Source organism: Thamnophis sirtalis, unplaced genomic scaffold (assembly GCF_051295495.1).
Source record: "Thamnophis sirtalis isolate CommonGarterSnake01/CBP01778 unplaced genomic scaffold, rThaSir2_p1.2 scaffold_10, whole genome shotgun sequence".
NCBI classification, from domain to species: Eukaryota; Metazoa; Chordata; class Lepidosauria; order Squamata; family Natricidae; genus Thamnophis; species Thamnophis sirtalis.
In genome coordinates this window covers 73386345-73408092 of record NW_028261390.1, presented here as the reverse complement: position 1 = coordinate 73408092, position 21748 = coordinate 73386345, and the positions used below count along the sequence as shown (strand labels likewise).

The following is a 21748-nucleotide window of genomic DNA, read 5'->3' as shown; positions in this document are numbered from 1 at the left end:
GCAAGAGAAGCCAAACGCCCGTCTTTCCCAGGGCTCTCGCTTCCAACCTGGAGTGCCATTTGTGCCAGGTGTGTCCAAAATATCACCTGGATTTGCCAGATGTTGGGGGAAAGAATAGCTGTGGCTCCATCGGTCTCCCTGACCGGACTTTGGATATCCATTCGTTTTTTCCCCAAGACGCCCAGGGGGCCGATTCATCCTGAATGTCAGACTCTCGATAACAGTCTCTTTCTGAGCCCCCCCCCGCCTGCCTGTCTATCACCCCACTTTTGTGGGATGTTTGGGGTAGATTATTCAAGTGTTGGGCAGATATTTCTGACAATTGCAGTTTTCCTTAGCATCAGAGGGCAAAAACTTTTATATTTATTAATATTTATTAACCCTACTTTCAGAAAAGGAAAACCACCTGTATTTTTAAAATTATTTTCATACAATGATGAGCCTTTTAACCCTCAGTGTTATCCTTGGCCATTCACTGTCACTTCCATTTTTTAATGGAGTGCAACAGTTCAGAGATAATTAAATGACCCCTCAGATGGTACAGAGGCTTTGCAGCATCTCCTTCTACAGCACCCACATCCATTCTAGTCTACAAAAAGTAGCCAAACAGGATGGGAGGCTGGCAACTGGCAACCCCTGCCCGACTTGCTTTAGGCCTAGAATGAAAAACCCTGGTAGAACTTGAGCAAAACACCTGGGAGGGTTGGATGGATGGATGGGGCTAACCTTTGCCATCCCTCCTACAGAGAAAATGCTTTCCTGGCATCCCTCGGACTTTCCTCAGCTCTGTAAAATTCTGTAGGCCCCACCCAGAAGGCTCCAGCCCAGAGACTTCGGCTCTGTTGGAAAGTCCACCAAGAGCCTCATTGTCCCTTTGGGCGCAGTGACCCAGGGAAGTGCCAGCCGAAGCCGCTGCTGTTCCTGGCAGGGCTGCTTTCTTTGGATGCCAGGCTGGTTGCCATAGCAACTGAGCAAGGCAGTGCGGCGTCTGGTGGTGATGCTGAAGCGAATCTTTCCACTCGGAGTGGTGGGGGGGGGGCACCTCGCAAGGCGGCACGTCGCACTCGTAAGCGGCCGGGCCGGAACTCGGGAAGCCCACAAGTGCCGGGGGGTTTTCTCAGCAGCCGCCGCTCGGTGGCTCTGCTTCCTGGGAGGAAGAAGCCCCGCCAGCCCCCAGCCCCCCTCCCCAGCAGAAACGGGCAGAGACCGAAGCAAAGCGGGGAAGCCCCCAGGAAGCCTCGGCCGTGCCAGGCAGCAAGCAGCCCCCTGCCGGCTGCTGCCCCGTTCCGCTCCCCCCTCCGGGCTCCCTTCGGCCGAGCGGCTTTCAGCACGGGCTAAGCCCGGGGGCGAGGGCGGCCGAGGGTCGCCGGCCTCCGCAATCCGCCCGGGCAGCTTCTCCTCGCGGCTTCCGAGCGCGGGCAGCTGGAGAAGGAGCCGGGGCCGCTTCTCCGGCTTTGCAGCGGCTGCGGCGCTGGAACAGAGCCTCGGGGCTCTGCCGGGTCCTCCCCGCCGGCTCAGGAGGGGCCGAGGGGAGCGCTGGCCTGCGAGGCTCTTCTGGCCGCCTTGGCCCGCCAGCCCGGCGCGAGGGAGGGAGGGGAGGCTGGAAGCCCCTCAGCCGCCCCCGCCCGTCTGGTGGCCCAACCGCCCGCCCCGCTCTCGTCATCGGGGGGCGAGGCAGCCGCGCCTCTCTTCCGACGGGGCCCCCGCCCTGCCGGACCCAGCAGCCATAAAGGCGGCGAAGGCGGCGGGAGCATCTAGGCGGACGTGAGTCGGCGCATCTGCAGCGGAGATGGACGGAGCGACGGTCGGACGAGGGATGGAGGCGGACGGCCCCCCCGAGCAGAGCAAGGTCAGCGCTGGGGGCGTCGCGGGGCGGTCGGGGCCCCCGAGGGTCTGGGCGGCCAAAGAGGCGCGGCCTTTGGGCTGCCTGGCTGGGCTTGGGCCAAGAGTGCTTGGGGGGACCCGGCAGGGAAGGGGCCATTGGTTGGAAGGAAGGATCGGCCTCTGGCCCGAGCAGGGTGGGGGGCTTCGAAATCCCGCGTGGGAAGCCGGGCGGAGGGACGGGCGTCGCTTCCCCAGATGCATTGGCTGTAAAGTCGCCACGGCCGTATCAGCGAGGACTCTGGCGGACTCCTCCGGCTACCTCGGCCGGCTGCTTTGCAGGGCTTCCTTCGGAGGAGAAGGAAGAGGGGTTGGTGGAGCGAAGGGGGCAACGGGAGACCGAAGGCCGGGTGGTTTGGAGCTCCGGAAGGGCACCGGGGGAGAGGCGGGCTCGTCTAGGGCTGCCTCCCCCGTCCGAAGTCTTAGCGAAGACCCTCCGCGGGCGTCAAGGTCATCTGGAGGTGGGATGGAACAAGCGCCCCGCAAAGGGGGGGCAAGATCCACCCCCCTCCTTGCAAAGGCCCCTTACCTGCGAAGGGGAGAGGAGGGGGTGAGCAGCTCGCTTGCAGATTTCCTGCCATTTGGTTGCCTCCCCCTCCCACTTCTACTGTTGTGGCTGCAAAGGATGGTGGCCTGAAACAAGACCCCCCCTCCCTCCGTTGGGGGTAGCAGGCAGGACCCCCGTCTGGTTGCCTGGAATCCTTCGGACCTTGGAAGAGCCACGTGGTTTGTAGCTCTGTAGCCAGGGCTGCTGTTGGGTTAGGCTTAGGGTTGGTCCTTAGCCCTTCGCCCTCAGTCTTAGGTAATTTACATACCTTCCTTGGCCTGCTGGGTAATTTTTCCCTGTTTTGAAGAGTATTTAAGAGTGGTAGCTGGGAGGGGTGCTAAGAAGCCTTAGCTGAACGTTTGTTGGAGGTTTAAGACACAACCTCAATCATGAAAGTGGGCACTAAATCCCTTCTCAATGTCCCTTTTAATCTATTTGTGCAACCGTGGAAGTACAGGATCGCTGCCTCTTTCTGCTATCTTTTAGCATCACAAAAATTAACAAGCAAACCAGGCCAGTAAAGCAGTTAAAAGGCAAACAATAATGGGGAAGAAATAGGAAGCCGAACACCACTGGGAGCAAAGATTCCTCCTCCCTGGACCAAGAGAAAACTTGGGATCACCCACAAGTGCTCCAAACAGTTGCTCCTAAAGGGGAGGCGGCAATCTGCAGTCAATTTGAAACTCTGGGAGATGAGGAAAGAGGCGACTTGCTCAATTTGCAGCCCTCAAAAGGACACTGGATTTGTAACTTCCTTTTCTAATCACTTTTTGGAAATTGCTTATTATTTTTGTTTTTAGATTTTAGGACTGTTGAGAAACATGTTTTCACAATACTAGTTGAATTTCTTTCAATCTTTAGTGAAATAAGTTTTAAATGCAAGTTTAAGGACATTTTTGTGCAATAAAGAGCAAAAGGTTCATTAAAATGTTGATTTTAGAAAGTTGCAAACTGATTAATAGTCCTGATATATTTGAAATTAAAATTTGAAATTAATAATATGACTACTTTCTGTGGAAAAATGCTGTTATACATTCTTTAAAAAAAAGAAAGATAGGATGGGACTTTGAAGGTTGGACACTAGAGGGAACCAGAAAGAACTAAAGAGTATAATTAAAGGAGCACAATACTTAACTCTGACTTAAAATAAAATGAAGCAGAAAACTTTAATATTGGACGTACTGAAAGATGCTTTTGAACTGTGGACCCCGAAGCTAATTTCTAAAGAATCTGCCATTATAGGCTATCTTTAAAAGATGTCATGCAAGATGACACCTTTAAAATGACACGCCATAAGAATGAGATGGGAAAATCCTACACTGGATATTTATAAATGAAACCAGTTGATGTCTCAATAATTACAAGGCATATATAAACTGAAAGAGTAACCAGGATACTTATTTTACACTGGATTTACAAAACAGACGTTAACATTTTGAAGACTTTTGAGAGAAGAAAAATAATGAAATCAAGCTCTAGAACATTATCTGAAGCGATTAAAGATTACGTTTGTTAAAAAGAAGGAATTTAAAGTTGGTTTATTTGATCAAGGTTAAAGTAGATACATTGTTAACTCTGGTAACTCTTAATAAAGGATGAGGGAAAGAAGGCATCGTCTGCGGTATTTTAATAGAAGGGGAACAGTTACTTATAAATTCTTTATACTTTTTTGCTGTGAAGAAAGAAACTATTTTATCTATCGTATATATATATATACTCTATTTTTACTAATTCTATTTTTTAATTATTGCACTTTTAAACATTGTATTCTTTCAGTTTCTATTCATTTTTATATTTTTAATTGTAATAGTTGATAAAATTATTACGTACATACAAAAAGAACTCCCTAATTTTGGAAGTGCAAAGTGACAGCTACCAAGGGCAGGGATCCTTTTCACTAGTAGCCTGAAATAATAGGGGCCTCCCACATGGCTTGCCTCCCTCCAGCCCAAAGGGGACCCAGGAGTCAGGCAAGGGGGGGGGTTCTGGGGGGGCGGAGGAATCAAATGGTTCATTTTACTTGTTGCTATGGAAACATGGGCTCTTGGGCGGGTAGTCAGCCCATCTGCTGGGGAAAGGATAACGGGAGGGGGATGGAAGGGATGAGATGGCTTAAGGGGTTTTATCTGAGGATTTGGTGGTGGGGGTCCCACCTGCGGAAAGGCTCTTGGCATTTTGGGCATCCGTAGAAGTTTGGCAAGAGGCAGAGAAGCCCTTTGACTACCCTCAGAAGGAGACGGTGCCCCAGAGGTGCCTTGAGTGGGGTGTGGGGGTTCAGGCCAGCAGCCGAGGGACCCTGACTGCCAGCTGCCCCCCACCCACAGTTTCTCTCCTCCCTCCGCCCCGAGCCCTGGGAAGGAGCAGGCGAGGCAGAGCCGCTGAGGTCTTGCCAAGGGAAGTCCAGGGACTGTTCAGGCCCGTGATGGCAAACCTATGGCGCGCCTGCCCGTTGCTCTTAAGGGTGCGCATGCATGCGCAATGATCAGCTGGCTTTTGCACGTGCGGCAGTCCTGGAAACTGGGAGAGCTGATCTTCTGGTTTCCACATGCGAATCCATGCCAGCCAGCTGATCGTCACACACACACACACACACACACACACACACACACACATGCCGAAAACCATACAAGGAGCTGCCTGGTGCAGGTGCGAATGCCGGCATGCCCTCTGGGCAGCTCCTCTTCTGGGCCACGTCCCCGAGGTGTGCGCACACGGGCTCTCTTTTTGGCACTTGGTGCCGGAAAGGTTCGCCATCATTGGTCTGTTTCCAGGGGTCCCGGCTGGCTTGGAGCCCCCCCTCCCATGAAGGGTGAACCGGAGGGCTTTGCCTTCTTAAGGGGAGCCGCGAGGCGGTTGGCCTTTGGGGGGGGAAACGCTGACTGTGGCCCTGGTGTCGTTTCAGAAGAAGATCACCTTGCCGCTTCTGGCTGCTGTGTCCGTGGCAGCCATCGGATCCCTCCAGTTCGGGTACAATACGGGAGTCATCAACGCTCCTGAGCAGGTAAGGGGGCAGACGAGGCTTCCTGGGGGCTTTTCTGCAGCAGCAGCAGCAGAGATGATGGGGAGGAGCCACCGGGGCAGAGCCAGGGGGAGGAGGGGCCCCCCTGGAGTCGCTCCGGCGCCTGAGAATGAAGGAGGAGGAGGAGGAGGAACTTCCAGTTGTGCGGGGGGGGGGGGGGAGAGTGGAGAGCTCCTCATTGCCGTGTTGTTTGGGGGGGAAAGGGGAGGACACGGAGCCTCGGGGGCTTTCGTGGAAGCGGAAGGAGCATCTCCTGGGGGAAAAGGGCCGAGGCCAGAAGCTGGCAGCCCTCTGTCCATCCAGGCCGGCTCAGAGGCGGGGATGGGGGCAGCAAGGAGGCCTTTCCCTTCCCTGAAAGCCAAACTGACTCCGTGTCTGGGCTGAGTAACAGGCGGGGGGGGAGGGGGGGGGCTCCTGCACGGCTGAGCTCAGAGGGGGAGGATCCTCTCCCCCCCAGGGGCCCTTTCTGCAGAAGGCTCGGCCTTCCCGGCACCTGCCGCCCACCCGGTGGAGCAGCCCCCGCTGTGGCCAATGGCCTGGATGAGGCTGCCTGGCTCTGGCAGCTGTTTTTCAACAGCTGGGCCCCCCTCCCTCCTTCCCTTCAGCTCGGGGAGGGCCCGCCAGAGAGTGGCCTGTCCCCAGGCAGCCGGGAAGGGCTTCAAATGGGGAAATGGGGTAAGGGAGCCTCCCCGTCTCCACCTTCTGGTTCCGGACCTCGAAATGTTCCCCTTCTGCTGCCATTTGCGCCTCCCGCCACAGAAGCCGCTGCAGCCCTTCCTCTTTCCGTGGGGACACGAAGAATTCCCTCCTCTCCCGGGGGTGCCGGGGGTTGTTTCTGCAGAGTCCCTGCGTGGCCGGAGGGCTCCTGGGGGGATCCTGGGCCAGAGGGGCTGCCTCAGCTGAGCCTCCCTTGGGGAGGGAGAATTTGGGGAAGGACAGAGCGGTGAGGCCTCCCCCGCCAGGAGTCCCCTTGAGGTCTCATCAGGCGCCTTCTGGGTGTCCTCCTTCCTTGGGGAGTGAGATTCACCTTCCCCTCGGGAGAACTTCGCCAAGTCACCCCATTTTTGGACAACTCGCATGGTTGAGCATTTTGAATGAGAATCACTCTAGATTCATTTTGGGGGGGAAATGACCCCCTTTATTCAGGATCTAAAAAGAAGGAACCGTTTGAGAAGGATAACACCCCCCCCCCCCACCTCCAAAGGAGATCCATCAGCAGCCGCAGTGGGCAGTGGAGAAGATCCTGGGATCATCTTCCACTCCAGCTGAGATTAAATGGATCTCTGGGATTCTAGCCCTTTGGAGAGACCCTGCCAGGGAGTCCAGAGAAGGGACCCAGCCAGGAGCCCCGGAGCAGTTCTTATTTCAATTGTAAAGCTGCATTAATGGATCCTTGCAAGGCTGGAGATAAATATCCCTCCCTTGCTCTCTTTCAAACCTCTGGCCAGCTGGGGAGGGGGGGAGGCTCTGTGGGCTGAGGCATCTTGGCAAGCCAAGCCAGTCTCCCAAGGACATTCCCAGGAAGGAGGACGCCTCCCCAGCCACGTGCCACCCAGGCGGGCTGGACGTCTTTGCCCAGCATGGTCAGGCAGGGACCAGCCGTGAAGCATCCTTGGCAGGCTCTGGGGAGGGGGGAGGAATCTGCTGAGTCACAGGGGGCTGGAAGGACCAAGGAGAACTGCCAGGGATGATGGTGGCAGAGAACGGCCGGCAGCCTTAATCTCTCCGGCTCCTTCATCCTGCCAGCCTTCCCAGCTGTCCTTTTCCCCCTCTGTGGCCACAACAGGGAAAGGAAAATGACTCAGGGGAGTCCAAAATAATTTGTCTCTGAATTAGGCCATGAAAATGGCAAGAATTGAGGAGGAAATGCGTGAGTCTCACTCATCCAAAGGATGACTCATGTGCCGCATCCTGCCTTCTACGCTCATGGTGGGGGGGGGGGAAGAGGAGACAGGATAAGGGCTAGACGGGCTCCTCTCCTGGCTCACCCGCCAGTCTCTGGGCTGGTCTCCTGCTGCCCCCTGGTGTCTGCGCAGAGGATCCCGCACGTGTGCACACATGTATGTACCACCCTGAAAGGAGCAGCTGGATCCAGTCCAGGGTGGGCAGGGGGCTGCTTGCGGCCAGAGAGGGGCTTTCCCCCCCTTTTAACAAAGCCCCAATTCCCTTTTAAGGAAGGAAGCCTTTTACAGCCCTGCCAGCAATTTAACACTGTGGGTACATTTAAAGAGTTGCCCATAATGAAACGTAGCTTTTTAGATCTACCAGCCCTTCTTTCATGGAATGAACCTGGTGGGTATCGGAGAAGCATCGGAGACCCCTGTGTGGTCGGATGAAGATACCCTTGTAACATGAGACAGCGAGCAGTTTCTCATGGGGATTGAGAAAAACCTGACTTGTCTGAACATTGAAAGTTACCCAGCCAGGATCTACTTAAGTAACCTCCTGGTTTTTTGGATCCTGGATGCCTTCATTGTTGCCTTCCGCCTGCACATCTTCATTTCATCCTGGGAACATCTACGGTCTGATTATCTTTCCTTTGGCACCTGTTCTTCTCCAAAAACGACCACCTTGGAGGTTTTTCTCAGAGCGGCAGAAAGCACAACTCCGATTTTGTCGTGCAGTTTATCCAGAATGAGGGGCCATTCATAGAATGGGATGAGGAGCACAAAGAGCTTCTTGAAAATGCGATTTCGAGAGAGATAACTGGGTCCCAACTTAGCCAAAACAGAGCCTGAGCTGTGTCAGTCCAAGTCTTTGAGGACCTGATATTGGCAAGGAATGCTGCTATTCAAGTAGATACTAGGAAGGACTTGCGTGCTTCTCTGTCCCACCACCGGTGGCCCCTGATGCCTCATTGCTCTTTGGGGGAGGAGGAGGAGGAGGAGGAGGAGGAGTGTGAACTTCGGGTGGCCAGCAGCCAAAGACCCTCTGGGTCACGTTGGGTGAACGCAACCACCGGCCTCATAGTGGGCAGCCTCCCCATTTGCTTGTTTTTCTGGAAGGCCTTTGGGAAACCGGGGGGGGGGGGAGGAGGAGGAGGAGAGGGGGGGCGCTTGGCCTGGGCAGGAGCTCCTCGTCCTCTGCAGGAGGGGTCTTCTTCAGGGGTCTTTTTGACATCTGCCCTGATGAGGGGAACTTGTGAGACCTCCTGGGTTGGTTGTTGTCCTCCTCTCCTCCCCTGGCCGTCCTTGTGGTCTGACCGTGCTCCTTCTCCGCTTCCCCACATTTTGCTCCCTTCTTCCGCTTCGGAAACTCTGAGCTCCCTTTTTAGAAGAATGCTCTGTTGTCGTTGTACGCATGTACACAGCACACCCACCCACTCTGTCCTTGCAGATCATCAAGGGCTTTTTCAACGACACATCGCTGGAGCGGACGGGACACTACATCTCGGAGAAGCTCCTGACCGCCCTGTGGTCCCTGTCGGTGTCCATTTTCTCAGTCGGAGGGATGATTGGCTCTTTCTCCGTGGGGTTTTTTGTCAACCGATTTGGCAGGTAGGTGAAGAACGGCAGAGGAGGCATCAAAAGAAGGAAAGGGAGAGGAAGAAGAAGCCGGTGAATGGGGGGGGGGGGGAAGAAGAGAACCGTAAAAGAAGTGGGATTTTTGAGAGACCGAGAGAAAAGGGTTAGAAAAGGAGGAAGGGAAAGAACAAAATGAAATGTGTTTCAACATTGTTAATGGTATGTAGCTAACTAAGATGTGAGGGAATTATATTAACATTATTAATTGTGGGTAACTAAGCTAAATGCTGATTGTATAAAAATTGAATTTGTCCGGTACCTGTAGTAAAATAGAAATGACAGATGGAAAATGAAACGATAAATCTGGTTTACCTTTGAAGGGGCAAATAACGATGTTGTTTATGTATTAAGAAGAAATTTAAATTTAAGATGAAAAAACAATATGGCTGAAATTGGAAAATGGGAATATGATGCAAAATGAATTATGCACGTGAGAGGATGTTAAAGGGGAAAACCCAGGTGACATTTGGTTTATAAAAGAATTTAAAATTGGTGATGAAAAATAGAAACTTTGTTTTTTAAAAAAAAGAACGGCAGAGGAGGGGCGTGGGAGAGGAACCGGGCAAGGGGCCCCAGTCCAAAGGGGGGCCTTGAGATTAAGCTACGACCGGGGGGGGGGGGGGGAGGTTGAGCCCCGCCACAAGGGAAGTGCCTGGGGTGGCTCCCCCACAAGGCCAGGACTTCCAGCCCCTGGTGCCAACGCCAAGAGTCCCCCGTGGGCCTCCTTGCCATGAAGGGCCGAGCGCGGCTGTCCCAGAGATTGGATGAAGCCTGAATTCGAATGCTGTGCTGGCGCCCCAGATGTTCCTCTCTCTCTTCTCTGCCCTTTCCTGGCGCTTCCTCCAATCCTCTCTCTCCCTCCAACATTCCCCTCCTTCCCGTCCAGGCGGAATTCGATGCTGCTGGCGAACGTCCTGGCCATCGTGGCTGGCATCTTGATGGGCTGCTCCAAGCTGGCCTGGGCCATGGAGATGCTGATCATCGGGCGCTTCATCGTCGGGGTCTTTTGCGGCCTCTGCACCGGCTTGGTGCCCATGTACATCAGCGAAGTCTCCCCGACTGCCCTGCGGGGGGCTTTTGGCACCCTGAACCAGCTGGGCATCGTGGTGGGCATCCTGGTGGCCCAGGTGAGACAGCCCTCGGCAGGCGGGCAGGCAGGCAGATGGCTGCCTCTCTGGGGAAGAAGAGATGGGCGCTCCAAGGGAGAGGAGTCTTTGGCGGGATGAGCCCCACGAGGTCTGGGGCTTGGTGGGGAGGACTTTGCCTCGGACCGTCTGGGTCTGCTCTGGGCGGAGGGAGGCCAGGGCCCCCTTGAGCCTCAGCAGCCCCACGGAGGAGCTTCTCCAGGGAGCTGCCTTGCTCCCTCCTGGCCTCTGGGGCTTTGAGGGCTTTGGGGCCTGACCCCCCCACCGGGGCCTCTCTTGCCCCCAGATCTTTGGCCTGGATGTCATCCTGGGGACGGAGAAACTCTGGCCGCTCTTGCTGGGCTTCACCGTCATCCCAGCCCTCCTGCAGCTGCTGGCCCTGCCCTTCTGCCCCGAGAGCCCCCGCTTCCTGCTGATCAACAAGATGGAGGAGGAGAAGGCCGTCAAAGGTACTCATTCTGTGGCCGCCCTGCAGAGCGACGCAGAGGCACGCCTCTTTTAGCAAAACATTTTGTCAGGCAGGGGCTGACCCCAAAAGCATTTTAGCAGTAAGTGAAAGGGTCGGCCACGAGGAAGAACTTGGCAAACGGATACCCGCTAACAATGGTGAAATTCAAATTTTCTACCGCTGGTTCTGTGGGCGTGGCTTGGTGGCCATGGCCGGGGAAGGATACTGCAAAATCTCCCCATTCCCTCCCCACTCTGGAGCCAGCCAGAGGTGGCATTTGCCAATTCTCCCAACTACTCAAAATTTCCACTACCGGTTCTCCAGAACGTGTCAGAACCTGCTGGATTTCACTTCTGCCCGCTAAGAAGAGGGTTCCTGGGGAGGGCACAGCTGGATTCAAACCCCAGCTGTCCTTCCTCCTTGTTGAGAAAAGGGCAACAGAGTCTTCACAGCTGCTCCCTCCAGATCTTGGAGGGCTCCGGGCAGGAGGTCCCTCTGTGGTTTCCGAAGTTGGATCTCCGCCTTTCTTGCCCCCCTCTGCTGAACCGGCAGGAACAATTCTTTCTTTGTCCTGCGGATCAGGTTCTGGCACGCTGGAACGCTGCACAGCACAAAAGTCCATGTGTGCGCAGAAGCCTCTCCTTCCCGGCCAAGAAAGATGGACTATTAGCTGTCCGTCAACTCCAGTGCTAGCGAAGGGGTTTCTGTTTCTCCCTTTGCTGCCTTACCAGGGCAGGACGAGCGGCTCCGTCAGGAAGAATCTTTTCTAGACATAAACCGGGTGTCAGGGTTCCAAACAGCATCTGAAATTAAATCAGAGTCCAAGGCAAAGTATTGCTCAAAGTTCCAATTTGTTAAAAAGAGCCACGTTGGCACATCTGGGAAAACCCGAATCTGAAAGCTTCCCAATTTTCTCCACCCAGTTGAAAGTTCAAGATCTTGCCCCCCACACCCACAAGTCCATCCCATGGGCCGATCTCCCACTGCCACGCTGGCAGCTTCCACCCACCCAGTTCTGGCCAAGTGCAGAGACAAGGATGACCTTGGATTTCTAGGAAGGAATTTTGTTATGGCTACATTGCATCTCACTCTGTACAATCCCCTCCTCCCATTTCCCCACCATAGAAAATGCCCAGTAGAATAACAGAAAGTGTGGCAGGCCAAGAGACCCAAGAGAAAAGAGGGCTGCAGGACTGACCCTCCAAAGTGAGACGGCCACATGTGTCCTTTCCCCCTCAGTGCTCCAGAGCCTGCGAGGCGTCCAGGACGTGTTCAGCGACATCCAGGAGATGAAGGAGGAAAGCGCCAAGATGTCCCAGGAGAAGAAAGTCACCATCCCAGAACTCTTCCGCTCCCCCAGCTACCGCCAGGCCATCATCATTGCCATTGCCTTGCAACTCTCGCAGCAGCTCTCGGGCATTAACGCGGTGGGTCCCCCCGAGGGACGGTCATCTCTCTGGCGGGAGACCGGAGGAGCTGGGTCCGTGTGAAGGCGGGAGAGCAGCCATAAGAGGGGCACCCATAAGGCCAGAATGCCCGCTGCAGGCCCCCCTCTGCTGCGTGGTTCAAAAGGGGCAGGAGGGGTCAGTGCGCAGTGACCATTGTGGGTTTGGGGATCTTCCTGTGGTGGCCTGGCACTTTGGTTTGGCTTTGGGTTCCTGGTTTCAAAGAAATGGCGCTCACTGAGGCGCAAGAGAGTCCTCCCTCCCTCTCCTGTCCTTCTCGCAGAGCTCAAATTGTCCTCCCTCTTCTAAATGCCGCCATCCGCTCTCCTCCTCCTCCTCCTCCTCCTCCTCCTCCTCCTCCTCCTCCTCCTCCTCCTTCTAGGTCTTCTACTATTCCACAGGGATCTTCAAAGATGCCGGAGTCCAGCAACCAGTTTACGCCACCATCGGGGCCGGCGTGGTCAATACCGTCTTTACTGTGGTGTCGGTAGGTGGTGGCAGAGGATGGGATCACCCTGAATTTGGGGGGTGGTGTTTGAGGTGAAAACCCCTCCTGGAAATCTGGAGGATCTTTCGGGAGAAAATATCAGGGGCGGCTTTGAGGGCTGGTGGGGAGCCATGATGTTAAAGAAGAAAAATGGGGCTTAAATCGAGTGTGGCCAACAAGTTGACCTGGGATGGGCTCATCACATTCTGATGCCTATCAGATGAACACTAAAGGCGCACGTGTGGGTTGCCTTTAAAATGTGGCCCCACGCTGGACCTCCCTGCTGAGAGGGGGTTCCAGAGGGTGCAGTAAATGAAGTCAAGGACGGTGGTCACCACAACAGGATCCAATTGACCATTTCATGGAGAGTTTTTGGAACGTTCCCTGGTATCTGACCCTACGGTGGCAGTTGGGAGACCTGCTGCCCACCACAATCCTGTGTGTCCTCCTCTCCCCATTCTGCAGCTTTTCCTTGTGGAGTGGGCGGGGCGTCGGACCCTCCACCTGGTTGGCTTAGGAGGCATGGCTGTCTGCGCAATCATCATGACTGTGGCCCTGGCGCTGAAGGTAGGTGGCAGCATTTCTGGTTCGTGGTAGCCCCCCTCCCAATTTGGACTGAAGTTGCACGCCTGGAGAAACAGAATGGCAGTTTCATGTCTGGAGCTGCATCTCTTAGGGGTTCTACCTCCCACCTCCCACCCACCCACCCCCCTGCCATGCATGAAACCACTAATCAAGTTTCCTCCCAGTCACAGGTTGTGCAATCAAGCGTAGAAATAAGACAATCAAGGCCACTTTGCACAGCTGCCTTTTAGAGATAAGAGATTCCCTTCTACAGGGTTTGTAGAAGAAGAGAAAGTCCTTGAGATGCCTTCCTCCCAAGCGGTTTAGGAGTGCAGGAACCAAAATGAACTATACACACACACACACACACACTCACACACTCACACACTCACACTCCCAATGCTTAAGTGGCCAATTAGATTGAAACCAAAACTGATGAAACACAAAGTGCCAGCAAATCAGTATAAGTGTGTTGAGAAGGTAGAAAGTGTAGAAGGCGTGTGATATTTCTCCAGGTACCTCTCCACTTTTAGCCATTTCTTTGACTAAAATATTTTCCTGGCCAAACAAGGCCAGAAATAAGAATGAGCCGTGGGTGCTGCTCATCTCTGCTCAACAGAGAAGTCTGGAGTTGCGCAGTCTCTGCTTGGACCTTCTGACCCAAGAAAGGTCCCTGGTTGATTGATTCCCAGGTGAGCAGATGGTTGGGATCAACCAGGGCCTCCCTGGGATTACAAGAGGTTCACTCGACACTCTCTTGTTTTTGCAGAATATCAAGACTTGGATCAGCTACATCAGTATTTTTGGCACTTTGGCCTTTGTGGCTTTCTTTGAAATTGGACCCGGACCGATCCCGTGGTTCATTGTGTCCGAACTCTTCAGCCAGGGCCCTCGTCCTGCAGCCGTGGCGGTGGCTGGCTTCTGCAACTGGGCCTCCAACTTCCTGGTGGGCATGCTCTTCCCCTACGCAGAGGTAAGGACTCCACGCTGGGCCTCTTGGTGGATCACAGTGAAGTCTGCTCCTTTCCCCTGAAGTTGGCCATCAAAAAGGTCCCCACGGTTGGGAAAGAGAAGAAGGAAAGGACAAGCACTAAACGGGGGCAAGGACTGCAGGTTGCTCTGGTGAAGGAGAAGACGTTGAAGGGTGGGCCTCACTGTAGTTCATTGCACACATGTTGGCTTGAGCAAAGTTCTTGCTTCTGCTCCTCATGAGGAACCAGGCCATGGGAGGTCCTTCTCCTCGCCTGCTCCTGGAATGAGCTTTGGTGACCCTGAGAATGAGGTGCTTCCTCTTCTTCTGGCGTGCCGTCCTTCTAGCCTGGCCGTGTCGCAGAGCACGATAGGTTTCAGTGTGGTGGCTGTTGAATAAAGGACCTGCCTGGGCCCCGACTCTTGTTCCTTGCAGGCCAGAGCGGCTTCCTTTGTCTTAGAGCGTTTCCCTTCTCTTCCTTGCAGAAAGCATGCGGGCCTTACGTTTTCCTGATCTTCGTTGGCTTCCTCCTTTTCTTCTTCTTCTTCACCTTCTTCAAAGTCCCCGAGACAAAAGGCAGGACTTTTGAAGATATCTCCAGTATGTTTGAGAGGCAAAGCGTGAATGGCCTGGCTCCAGCAACTGGCAACAAGGCCTCGATGGTGGAACTAACGAGCATTCAGCCTAAGGAAGATGCCTAATGCCCCCCCATCCTTCCTCGTCCCTTTGTACCCGTTGCTGTTTCTCCCCTGTGACTCCTGGTCCTCGTCACGGCTTCAGTGCTCCACCGGGACAAGAGGAAGGCGGCCTTCTCTCCCGCCGTGCTTCTTCCTGCCACAGACCTCTGGAGGACTGAGGAATGGCTCCGAGCTCCTGGAATGCTTGTTACGCTGTGTGGAGGCCGAACTGTTTTTGTGGTTGGTCGTTCATGTCTTTGAGGCCAGTTCCTTGTCTGTCCGCGAGTTGACCGTCCCTTCCTCCTCGTGTCCCGCGGTGTTTTCTACAGGGTGAAGTGCAACACACTGGAGTTGACTTAAACAAGGGAGAGTTTTGCTCCACTTTGTCCAATGGGGGTTTCCTTCTATGATTGGGAAATTAAGATCATAACTACTTTTTTTATTCACTAGACTTAATTTATTCCTTGTATCGTTTTGCTGGAAAATATTTATTTTTATGCAACACTCCTCTGAGTTATAAGGACTAGAAAGAAGCATGACTTTTTTCTTAAAAAAAACAAAAACTAATCCCCCGTGATGGGGGTGGGTGGGATCCCAAAGAAACCGAGGTTGGGTGATGGGCCTGGAGAGTGCCAGGGGGACCCCCCCCCAACAGATAATGCTGAGAAGCAGCCCCTCGTGGTTGCTTCAAGGGGGGGGGAGTTAAAGGCATCGCATGGGGAACACAAGTGGAGCCAGTCTGCTTGAGACCTGCTCTGCTCCCTGGAGACGACCCAGGGATGGGGGTCTGGCCCTCTGCCCAGGAGGACTTGCCTGGGGCACCTGGGGGGGCTCCTGGACGGGGCCTGAGGGGTGTCAGTGGCCATGGCTGGGCTGCCTTCGGGGACCTCGGAGGGCATCTTAAAGGGGCAGAGCTTTAACGCTGCAGCTGCCATCTTGAATCCCCCTCCCCCCACCGAGACATCCCTGGAGTAGCCATTTGTCTTATAAAGAAGGCAACGCAGAGTAATTTTTAATTCCCCAGACGCTTTTGGCCCACTGGTTCTGGTGAATGATTTAATTTCCTCCTTTATATGATATGATTACATGAAAAAAAAATCAGATGTTGTTTGCTTGAGAGTATTTTTGCAATCTTTTGTTGTTAGATGAAACAGAAGTGAAAATTTGAGGATGAAGAATAGGCAGCTAAGATTTCAGATGAAGGGATTTAAGAGACCAAAGCTACCAAATAAAAGAAGAAAACTAGTTTTTCCCCCCTGATCTATTTATTTATTGAAAAGAATGTAAATAGTTATGGCTTATATAGTATATATTTATATAGTGCAAAGAGGCTTTGCTGGTTGCTGTTTCTGGGGCCAGGGGGTGAAGGCTGGAATTAGGAGCTCCCGGGGGGGGGTGCAAACCTCCCTCGCTGGAGTGAACGGACCCTTCCTGCCCCCCCCCACTCCCCCAGACCCTGCCAGGTGCTTCCTTCTCTAGGAGGCTCCCTGAAGTCCTGGCCAGAGAAGGGTCAGTCGCCCCCAGCGACATCTCCCTCTGCTTGGAGGGACGCTGGGCAGCCTCCTGGCTGGGAGAGGGAGGCTGGAGGGAGACTGCGCAAAAATTGTGATCTGCCTGGATGCGTCTGTGTGTGTGTGTGTGGTTTAATTGGAAGCTGGCGAAAGGGAGGGACGGGCAGGGGACCATGGTTTCTGGAGTGTGGCTTGGCTACCTGTCTAAAGGTGGCATAGTCTGCATTCTCCTCCGTCCCCATCTCCCTTCGGAAGGCTGAACCTCCTCTCTGCCCTGCCTGGTGGCTCTGATTCTTTTTTTAAAAATCCTTATTTATCCCACTTCCAGCAGAGGGGCTGTGGGAGGGCAAAGTATTCCACATTTGAAGTATGTTTGTAAGTTTTTGTCTTCTGGTGTGGTGAAGATATTTCCGCAGAGTGTTCATAAATGTTATTGTGAAGGTCTCATTTTTTTTACAAAAAATAAAATGAAATGAAACTTTTGGTTGGATGTGGGCCTCTCTGCCTGTCTTTATTGATCTAAACGTTTTCTTCTTCTCTCCTACGCTGGTAAGAAAGACATTTTTGGGAAGGCCAAGGATTTTATGCTGCCGGTTAAAATCTGTCCAGGTTAGTTTGGCCCCACTCAGGGCAGGGGGGGCCTTCGCCAGAGCCCCCCACTCCCTGCAGCTCTCTCTCTCTGCCTTTCCTTCCATTAGTGCCCCCAAAGGGCACCAGATCAGAGGTCGGTTCCTACCGGTTCGGACCGGTTCAGCCAAACCGACAGTAGCTTGGCGTCCTGGGTCTCTGCACCTGGGAACCACCCAGGCCTGCCACGCCCCCGAACCGGTTCTCCTATGACGCCGCCATCTTCTTTTTTGGTTCTGCGAACGCACAGAACAATTGTTCCTTGCACATTTTCTTAATGGTTTTGCCCATGCGCAGACCTTTTTATTTGCAAATGCACACACGACGCATGCACTGAACCGGCAGTAATGCCGGCAGCAACCCACCCCTGCACCAGATCCAACCAATTTCCTTGTATACATGATGTACAATGACAATAAAGGCTAAAGGTAGTATATACTCTACCACCCATCCCCTCCTCCTTTTCTGCTTGTCTGTTCTGGTTGTCCGAACAGCCACAGCGGGCAGGATGAAGGTCAGCAAAGAGGAGCGAGAAGAGGAGGAGGAGGAGGAGGAGGCCTTTGCATCCTTTAGAAAGGAAAAGGGGACCAGGAGATTCGTGGCTTCCCAACTGCCAGACTTAGCCAACACACAACAACACAACACAAGAACGCAACACAGGGCCGCAGCAGAATACGTCCTAACGCATGTCAGGCAATAGCTATGGAGCCATGCAAATCCATGCGAGAGAGCATTACGGAGGGGGGGGGGTCGTTGTCCTCGGAGGATTGGGAGCCATTTGGTTTGGATTCTGGTTCTCCACCAAGACCTTTAGCTTCTCTGGAGCTTTGAAGGAAACGGGGTGGAAAAGGAACATTGCTGGTGCTGAGGAGGGATTTGGCGGCTTTTGGCCCTTGGTCTCATGATCCAACCCAGGACTGGCCTTCCGTACGGGACTGCCTCATTTCCAACGGCCTCTCTCTGTGTTCTTTTTATTCCTAAATTGGACTCTTCAAACGCTTCCTCTTCTTCGTCCTTCGTTCGTCCCCCTCAACCTCTGAGAGTTAGGGTTACACGGGAGTTGCTGGCATTTGGGCAGGTGCCCCACGGAGCCTTCGCTCCCTGCAGAGCCACCTTTGTCTCTGGAATTGGGTTTTCATTCTCCCTGTAGAACTTTTAAGACTTGTGGACACTTCAACTCCCAGAATTAAGTCCGCAAGTCTTAAAAGCTCCCAAGTTGGGACACCCCTGCTGCTTTAGAGCAATCTTCCTCAAAATGACAAGATCACAGGGTCTTTATCAAAAAAAGAGAAAGTTTTGAAAGAAAGAAAGCTAAAATGAAACCCTGCATTGGTGGCATTTAGCCTGATTTACCTCCCCCGAAGGGTTTTGTTTAGCGGCCAAGAGCCACTGGGCATTTCCCCCAAAACCCCATGGGAGAAAAGAATGGGGAGGGGGGAGCTCTGGGTTCGCATCTCTCTCTGGAGCTGGGGGGCAGGTTGGCAGTTTCCAGCCCCCCCCCCCCTCGCCATCCCCAGATGAGAGCCACTGCTCCACACCAAGTAAGTTCCCCAATAGGGCTTGTGCCTTTTCAACCAATGTTATCTCCGGCTTTTAACTGCCATTTTCCAGTCATGTGAATGGAGCCTCCATCCTGGGCATTGAACAATATCTGCCTCCTAGATGCCAATCTCCTTGTGTTCAATCAAGGGAATTCTGAGCCTTCGGGCAAGGCTTCTTCAGCTTTGCCACCAGGTTTTCCACGAGAGGCCCCCCCACCCCCACCCTAAACACGCAAGGAGAGGTTTCACTTAGGACGGTTCCTTGGGGAGCCTCCTCCTCCTCCTCCAGCATCCAGGGGCTTCGGCTGGGAGCCTCTGACCAGACCTTGGAGGGAGCAGAGCTGGTGAGAGGGCTGGGGAGGTGCCACTGAAGACCGCGGCAGGAGGAGCCCCCAGAACCGGGAAGGGTCAGGGCAGGGCGTCCAAACTTGGGGACTTTAAGACTTATGGACTTCAACTGCAACCAGGGCTGGCTGGGGAATCCTGGGAGTTCAAATCCACAAGTCTTAAAAGTTCCCAAGTTTGGACAGCCCTGGATTAGAGCCCAGGAAAGGAGCAGAGTTGGAGCTGGGGGTGGGGGGGTGGGCGGGGGCTCATGGAGAGTTGAGGAGACACCCCCCCCCCCGGCGTCTTGGGGATATATGCACAATGTGGCGTCTACACAGCAGGCTCAACCAGGTCGGTGGAAGATGCATTTGCACCCCTTTCATTACGTTTATTTTGATACCTTTATTATTTTGATAACTTAAGGCAGCAAACGGATCCAATGCTCCTCCCTCTTGCTATTTCCCCCAGAACAACAGCCCTGTGTGTGTGTGTGTGTGTGTCTCTGTGTCTCTGTCTGTGTGTGTGAGAGAGAGAGACAGAGAGAGAGAGTCAGAGAGAGAGAGTGAGAGAGAGAGGGTGGGAGGGGGGGGAGAGAGAGAGAGAGAGAGATGCACCAAGGTCGCCTGGCTGGAAGAGCCTGGGAACGGGTGGGAAGGCAGGCGCAGGGCTGCCGCCTCCCAACCCTCTAATGCCTCCCCCTCTCCCCCCCCGCATCCCGCCAGGTGCAAGTTCCCGCCTTGTGTGGGAGGATGGGGGGTCTTAGGATCCAGCCCTTTCAGGGGGCTGCAGAGTTGGGGGGGGGGAGGAATCTTTGGACCGAACACGCAGCTCCTTTTCCTGGGGGAGGGGGAGACGACGCAGAGAGCGGTCAGTTACAAAACAAAGGCGTTTAAGGAGGATGCCGACACGTTGTGCATCAGACAATTACATGTTTTGTGTGTCAATGTGAAAAGGGGTGGAGAAAAATAGGAGGGCAAAAGATGACTTTTTCCAGACTAGAATGCGCTGGGTTTTTTGTAAATACAAAATTTCTATACAATCCCTAGAATTTAATTTTAGGAGAATTTCGTTCCACAAATGTAAACATTTCACACCTTTTAAACAAAGTACAGCTAAAATGAATTGTATTTTGCCAATCTGGACGCTCTTCCGTTAGAGCCTACTTGTAATAAAAAATAAAAAGGTTTGATAACTATTCTTCATTTGGGATACCGGTTGCAGGTGAGAAAATCAGATTTCAAAACGTGACAGTGTAGCTTTGCTCTCATTTTATTTTTAAAAAGTGTCACACATGATCGTCGGCAAGAGTGAGCTTCTAACATGCTTTCCTTTGACCTTTATTTTATTTTGCTCCTGGGGGGAATCCCCCCTCCCTCTTCCACCAACTCTGGTTGTGGAGACAAGTCCCAAAATGTGGAGGCCAAACAGGAGCCGAGAATTTTGCTTTGGTCAAAAGGTTGTTTCCTATCCGAGATTATTACGGGGTTTGGTTCCGTCTTTGCAACAAGCAACAAATGAAGCAATAACTGGAAGCGAGATTGGTTACACCCTTTAATGACCTGGCGGGGCCTCCCGTTGGGCCGCTTTTCCTGCCCAGGTGAAGTGAAGCGATATGAGGTCGGCTGCAGGTGGACACGGGGGGGGGGGGCGGTGGAAGGGAGGGGGCGGCTGGCTTAGGTCAAGCACGTTTCCCTTCCTTCCAGGAAGGCTAAAAAAGCAAAGCTTTTTTCTTTAGCTCGTTGCGTTTCCAAAGTGCAAGTCGCTCAAACTGTTCAAGGCTCATTTTGAAGACCTCCTGAAACTCCTGGGAGGACAGGTGGTGCTTGAAAACAGAGAAGAAGACGCTGAGTGAGTAAAGAGAGGCAGCGGGATCCGCCCTTCATGCAGCGGACCAGAAGCCAAAGAGACCTGAGACCTTGTGGATCAATCCACAACTTCTGTTTACAGAGCAAGAACAGCTGATTCAGTTAAGGGGCCTTTCTTAGGCCAGATGGCACCCGAAAGGTGTCCCCCCCACGCCCTCCCCCAGCCGAGCTCCAGAGGAAACTGTCTGTACAAATGGGCCACTCTGTGGTAGGTAGCTAGGAAGGAAGGAAGGAAGGAAGGAAGGAAGGAAGGAAGGAAGGAAGGAAGGGAGAGGGAAGAGGGAGGGAGGGAGGAAAACTCACAAACAGGAAGACTCCTCTGAATCTGCCTCTGGAACGTCCATTTCTCTCATGTCCATATGAAAACACACACATTTTACTCACTGCCTGTCCTGTCATCTCTCCCTCTCCCACCCATCTCCTTCTCCCATTTCCTCTGTGGAAGCATCACACCATCAAAGGGGGTTTTCCGAGAGTCAAGGGAACCGTTCCCCCCCCCCCCCGGAGAGATTGCCATCTAATTATATAGCTTGTGCACAATGGCACCTCCCCCCCCCCATTTTACCAGAATTGTAGAATTAAGGGAAAAACAGAAGCTAAGAAGCACCAGGGAAGGTTTCTCCTACCAACCTCACCACCTTGAAGCCTAAAAGGGTGAGGGGGGGGGGACAGTTCCATCCCATGTGGGCTCTCCACTCGGTTGAAGCTCTGTATGTTTGTCACTACAGTTGTTGCATGGCAGAACCTCAGGACGACATGAAGGCATTCTGGAGATTTCAGTCACGTGGACCACCAATCTCAGCCATCTCCTAGTCTGGAATGTTGTTCCAGAAGGTTCTAGCCAGGAGCTGAACAGATAACGTGCCTTCGGGTGAGTAAAGCAAAAGAGCGGAGGGAGCTGCCTGGTGCTGGTGCTGCGAGGGAAGAAACTTCTGGAAAGGCTCTGCCCCTGTTCCCCTTCCTTTTCCTAAGCTCCCGGGGCAGACAGCAGCAGCAGATGCCCCCCCCTCCCTCCCCCCCACGTGCCCCTTGCATGGGTGCCACAGGACTGAGCCCCCTAGGCTGAGGGTACCAGGAATTGGGGATGGGCCACAAACGATGGATTTGCAGAGCTAAACGGAAGGCTCTTCCAGCTGGGCTCTACATTTCCCTTCTCCTCTTTATCAGCTG

General features: G+C 53.5%; 2 protein-coding genes across 9 annotated transcripts in view; one reads left to right on the top strand and one right to left on the bottom strand.

Moving 5' to 3' along the window:
- The first annotated feature begins 1178 nt into the window (after positions 1 to 1178).
- Positions 1179 to 16002, top strand: LOC106541918 (solute carrier family 2, facilitated glucose transporter member 3). 2 transcript variants are annotated; one of them, XM_087724920.1, is made up of 10 exons: positions 1179 to 1849; positions 5334 to 5429; positions 8784 to 8944; positions 9858 to 10098; positions 10403 to 10565; positions 11804 to 11991; positions 12392 to 12496; positions 12962 to 13063; positions 13830 to 14033; positions 14516 to 16002. In XM_087724920.1, exons 1-10 carry the CDS (start codon positions 1790 to 1792, stop codon positions 14729 to 14731), a joined length of 1536 nt encoding a protein of 511 aa, XP_087581046.1. In that variant the 5' UTR covers positions 1179 to 1789; the 3' UTR covers positions 14732 to 16002. The 2 variants fall into 2 exon arrangements, with proteins under 2 accessions (XP_087581046.1, XP_087581045.1); XM_087724919.1 differs by having other exon boundaries at positions 5331 to 5429.
- Positions 16003 to 19966: 3964 nt separating this feature from the next.
- ABLIM2 (actin binding LIM protein family member 2) overlaps positions 19967 to 21748 on the bottom strand; it is a 39018-nt gene continuing 37236 nt past the window's right edge. For all 7 annotated transcript variants that reach the window (XR_015697928.1, XR_015697927.1, XR_015697929.1 and 4 more), the window contains one exon: positions 19967 to 20535. Coding sequence is in view for 1 of the 7 variants with exons in the window: in XM_087724918.1 (XP_087581044.1) it covers positions 20422 to 20535 (114 nt within the window). In the remaining 6 variants the exon portion in view is untranslated. The remainder of the gene's footprint in view (positions 20536 to 21748) is intronic.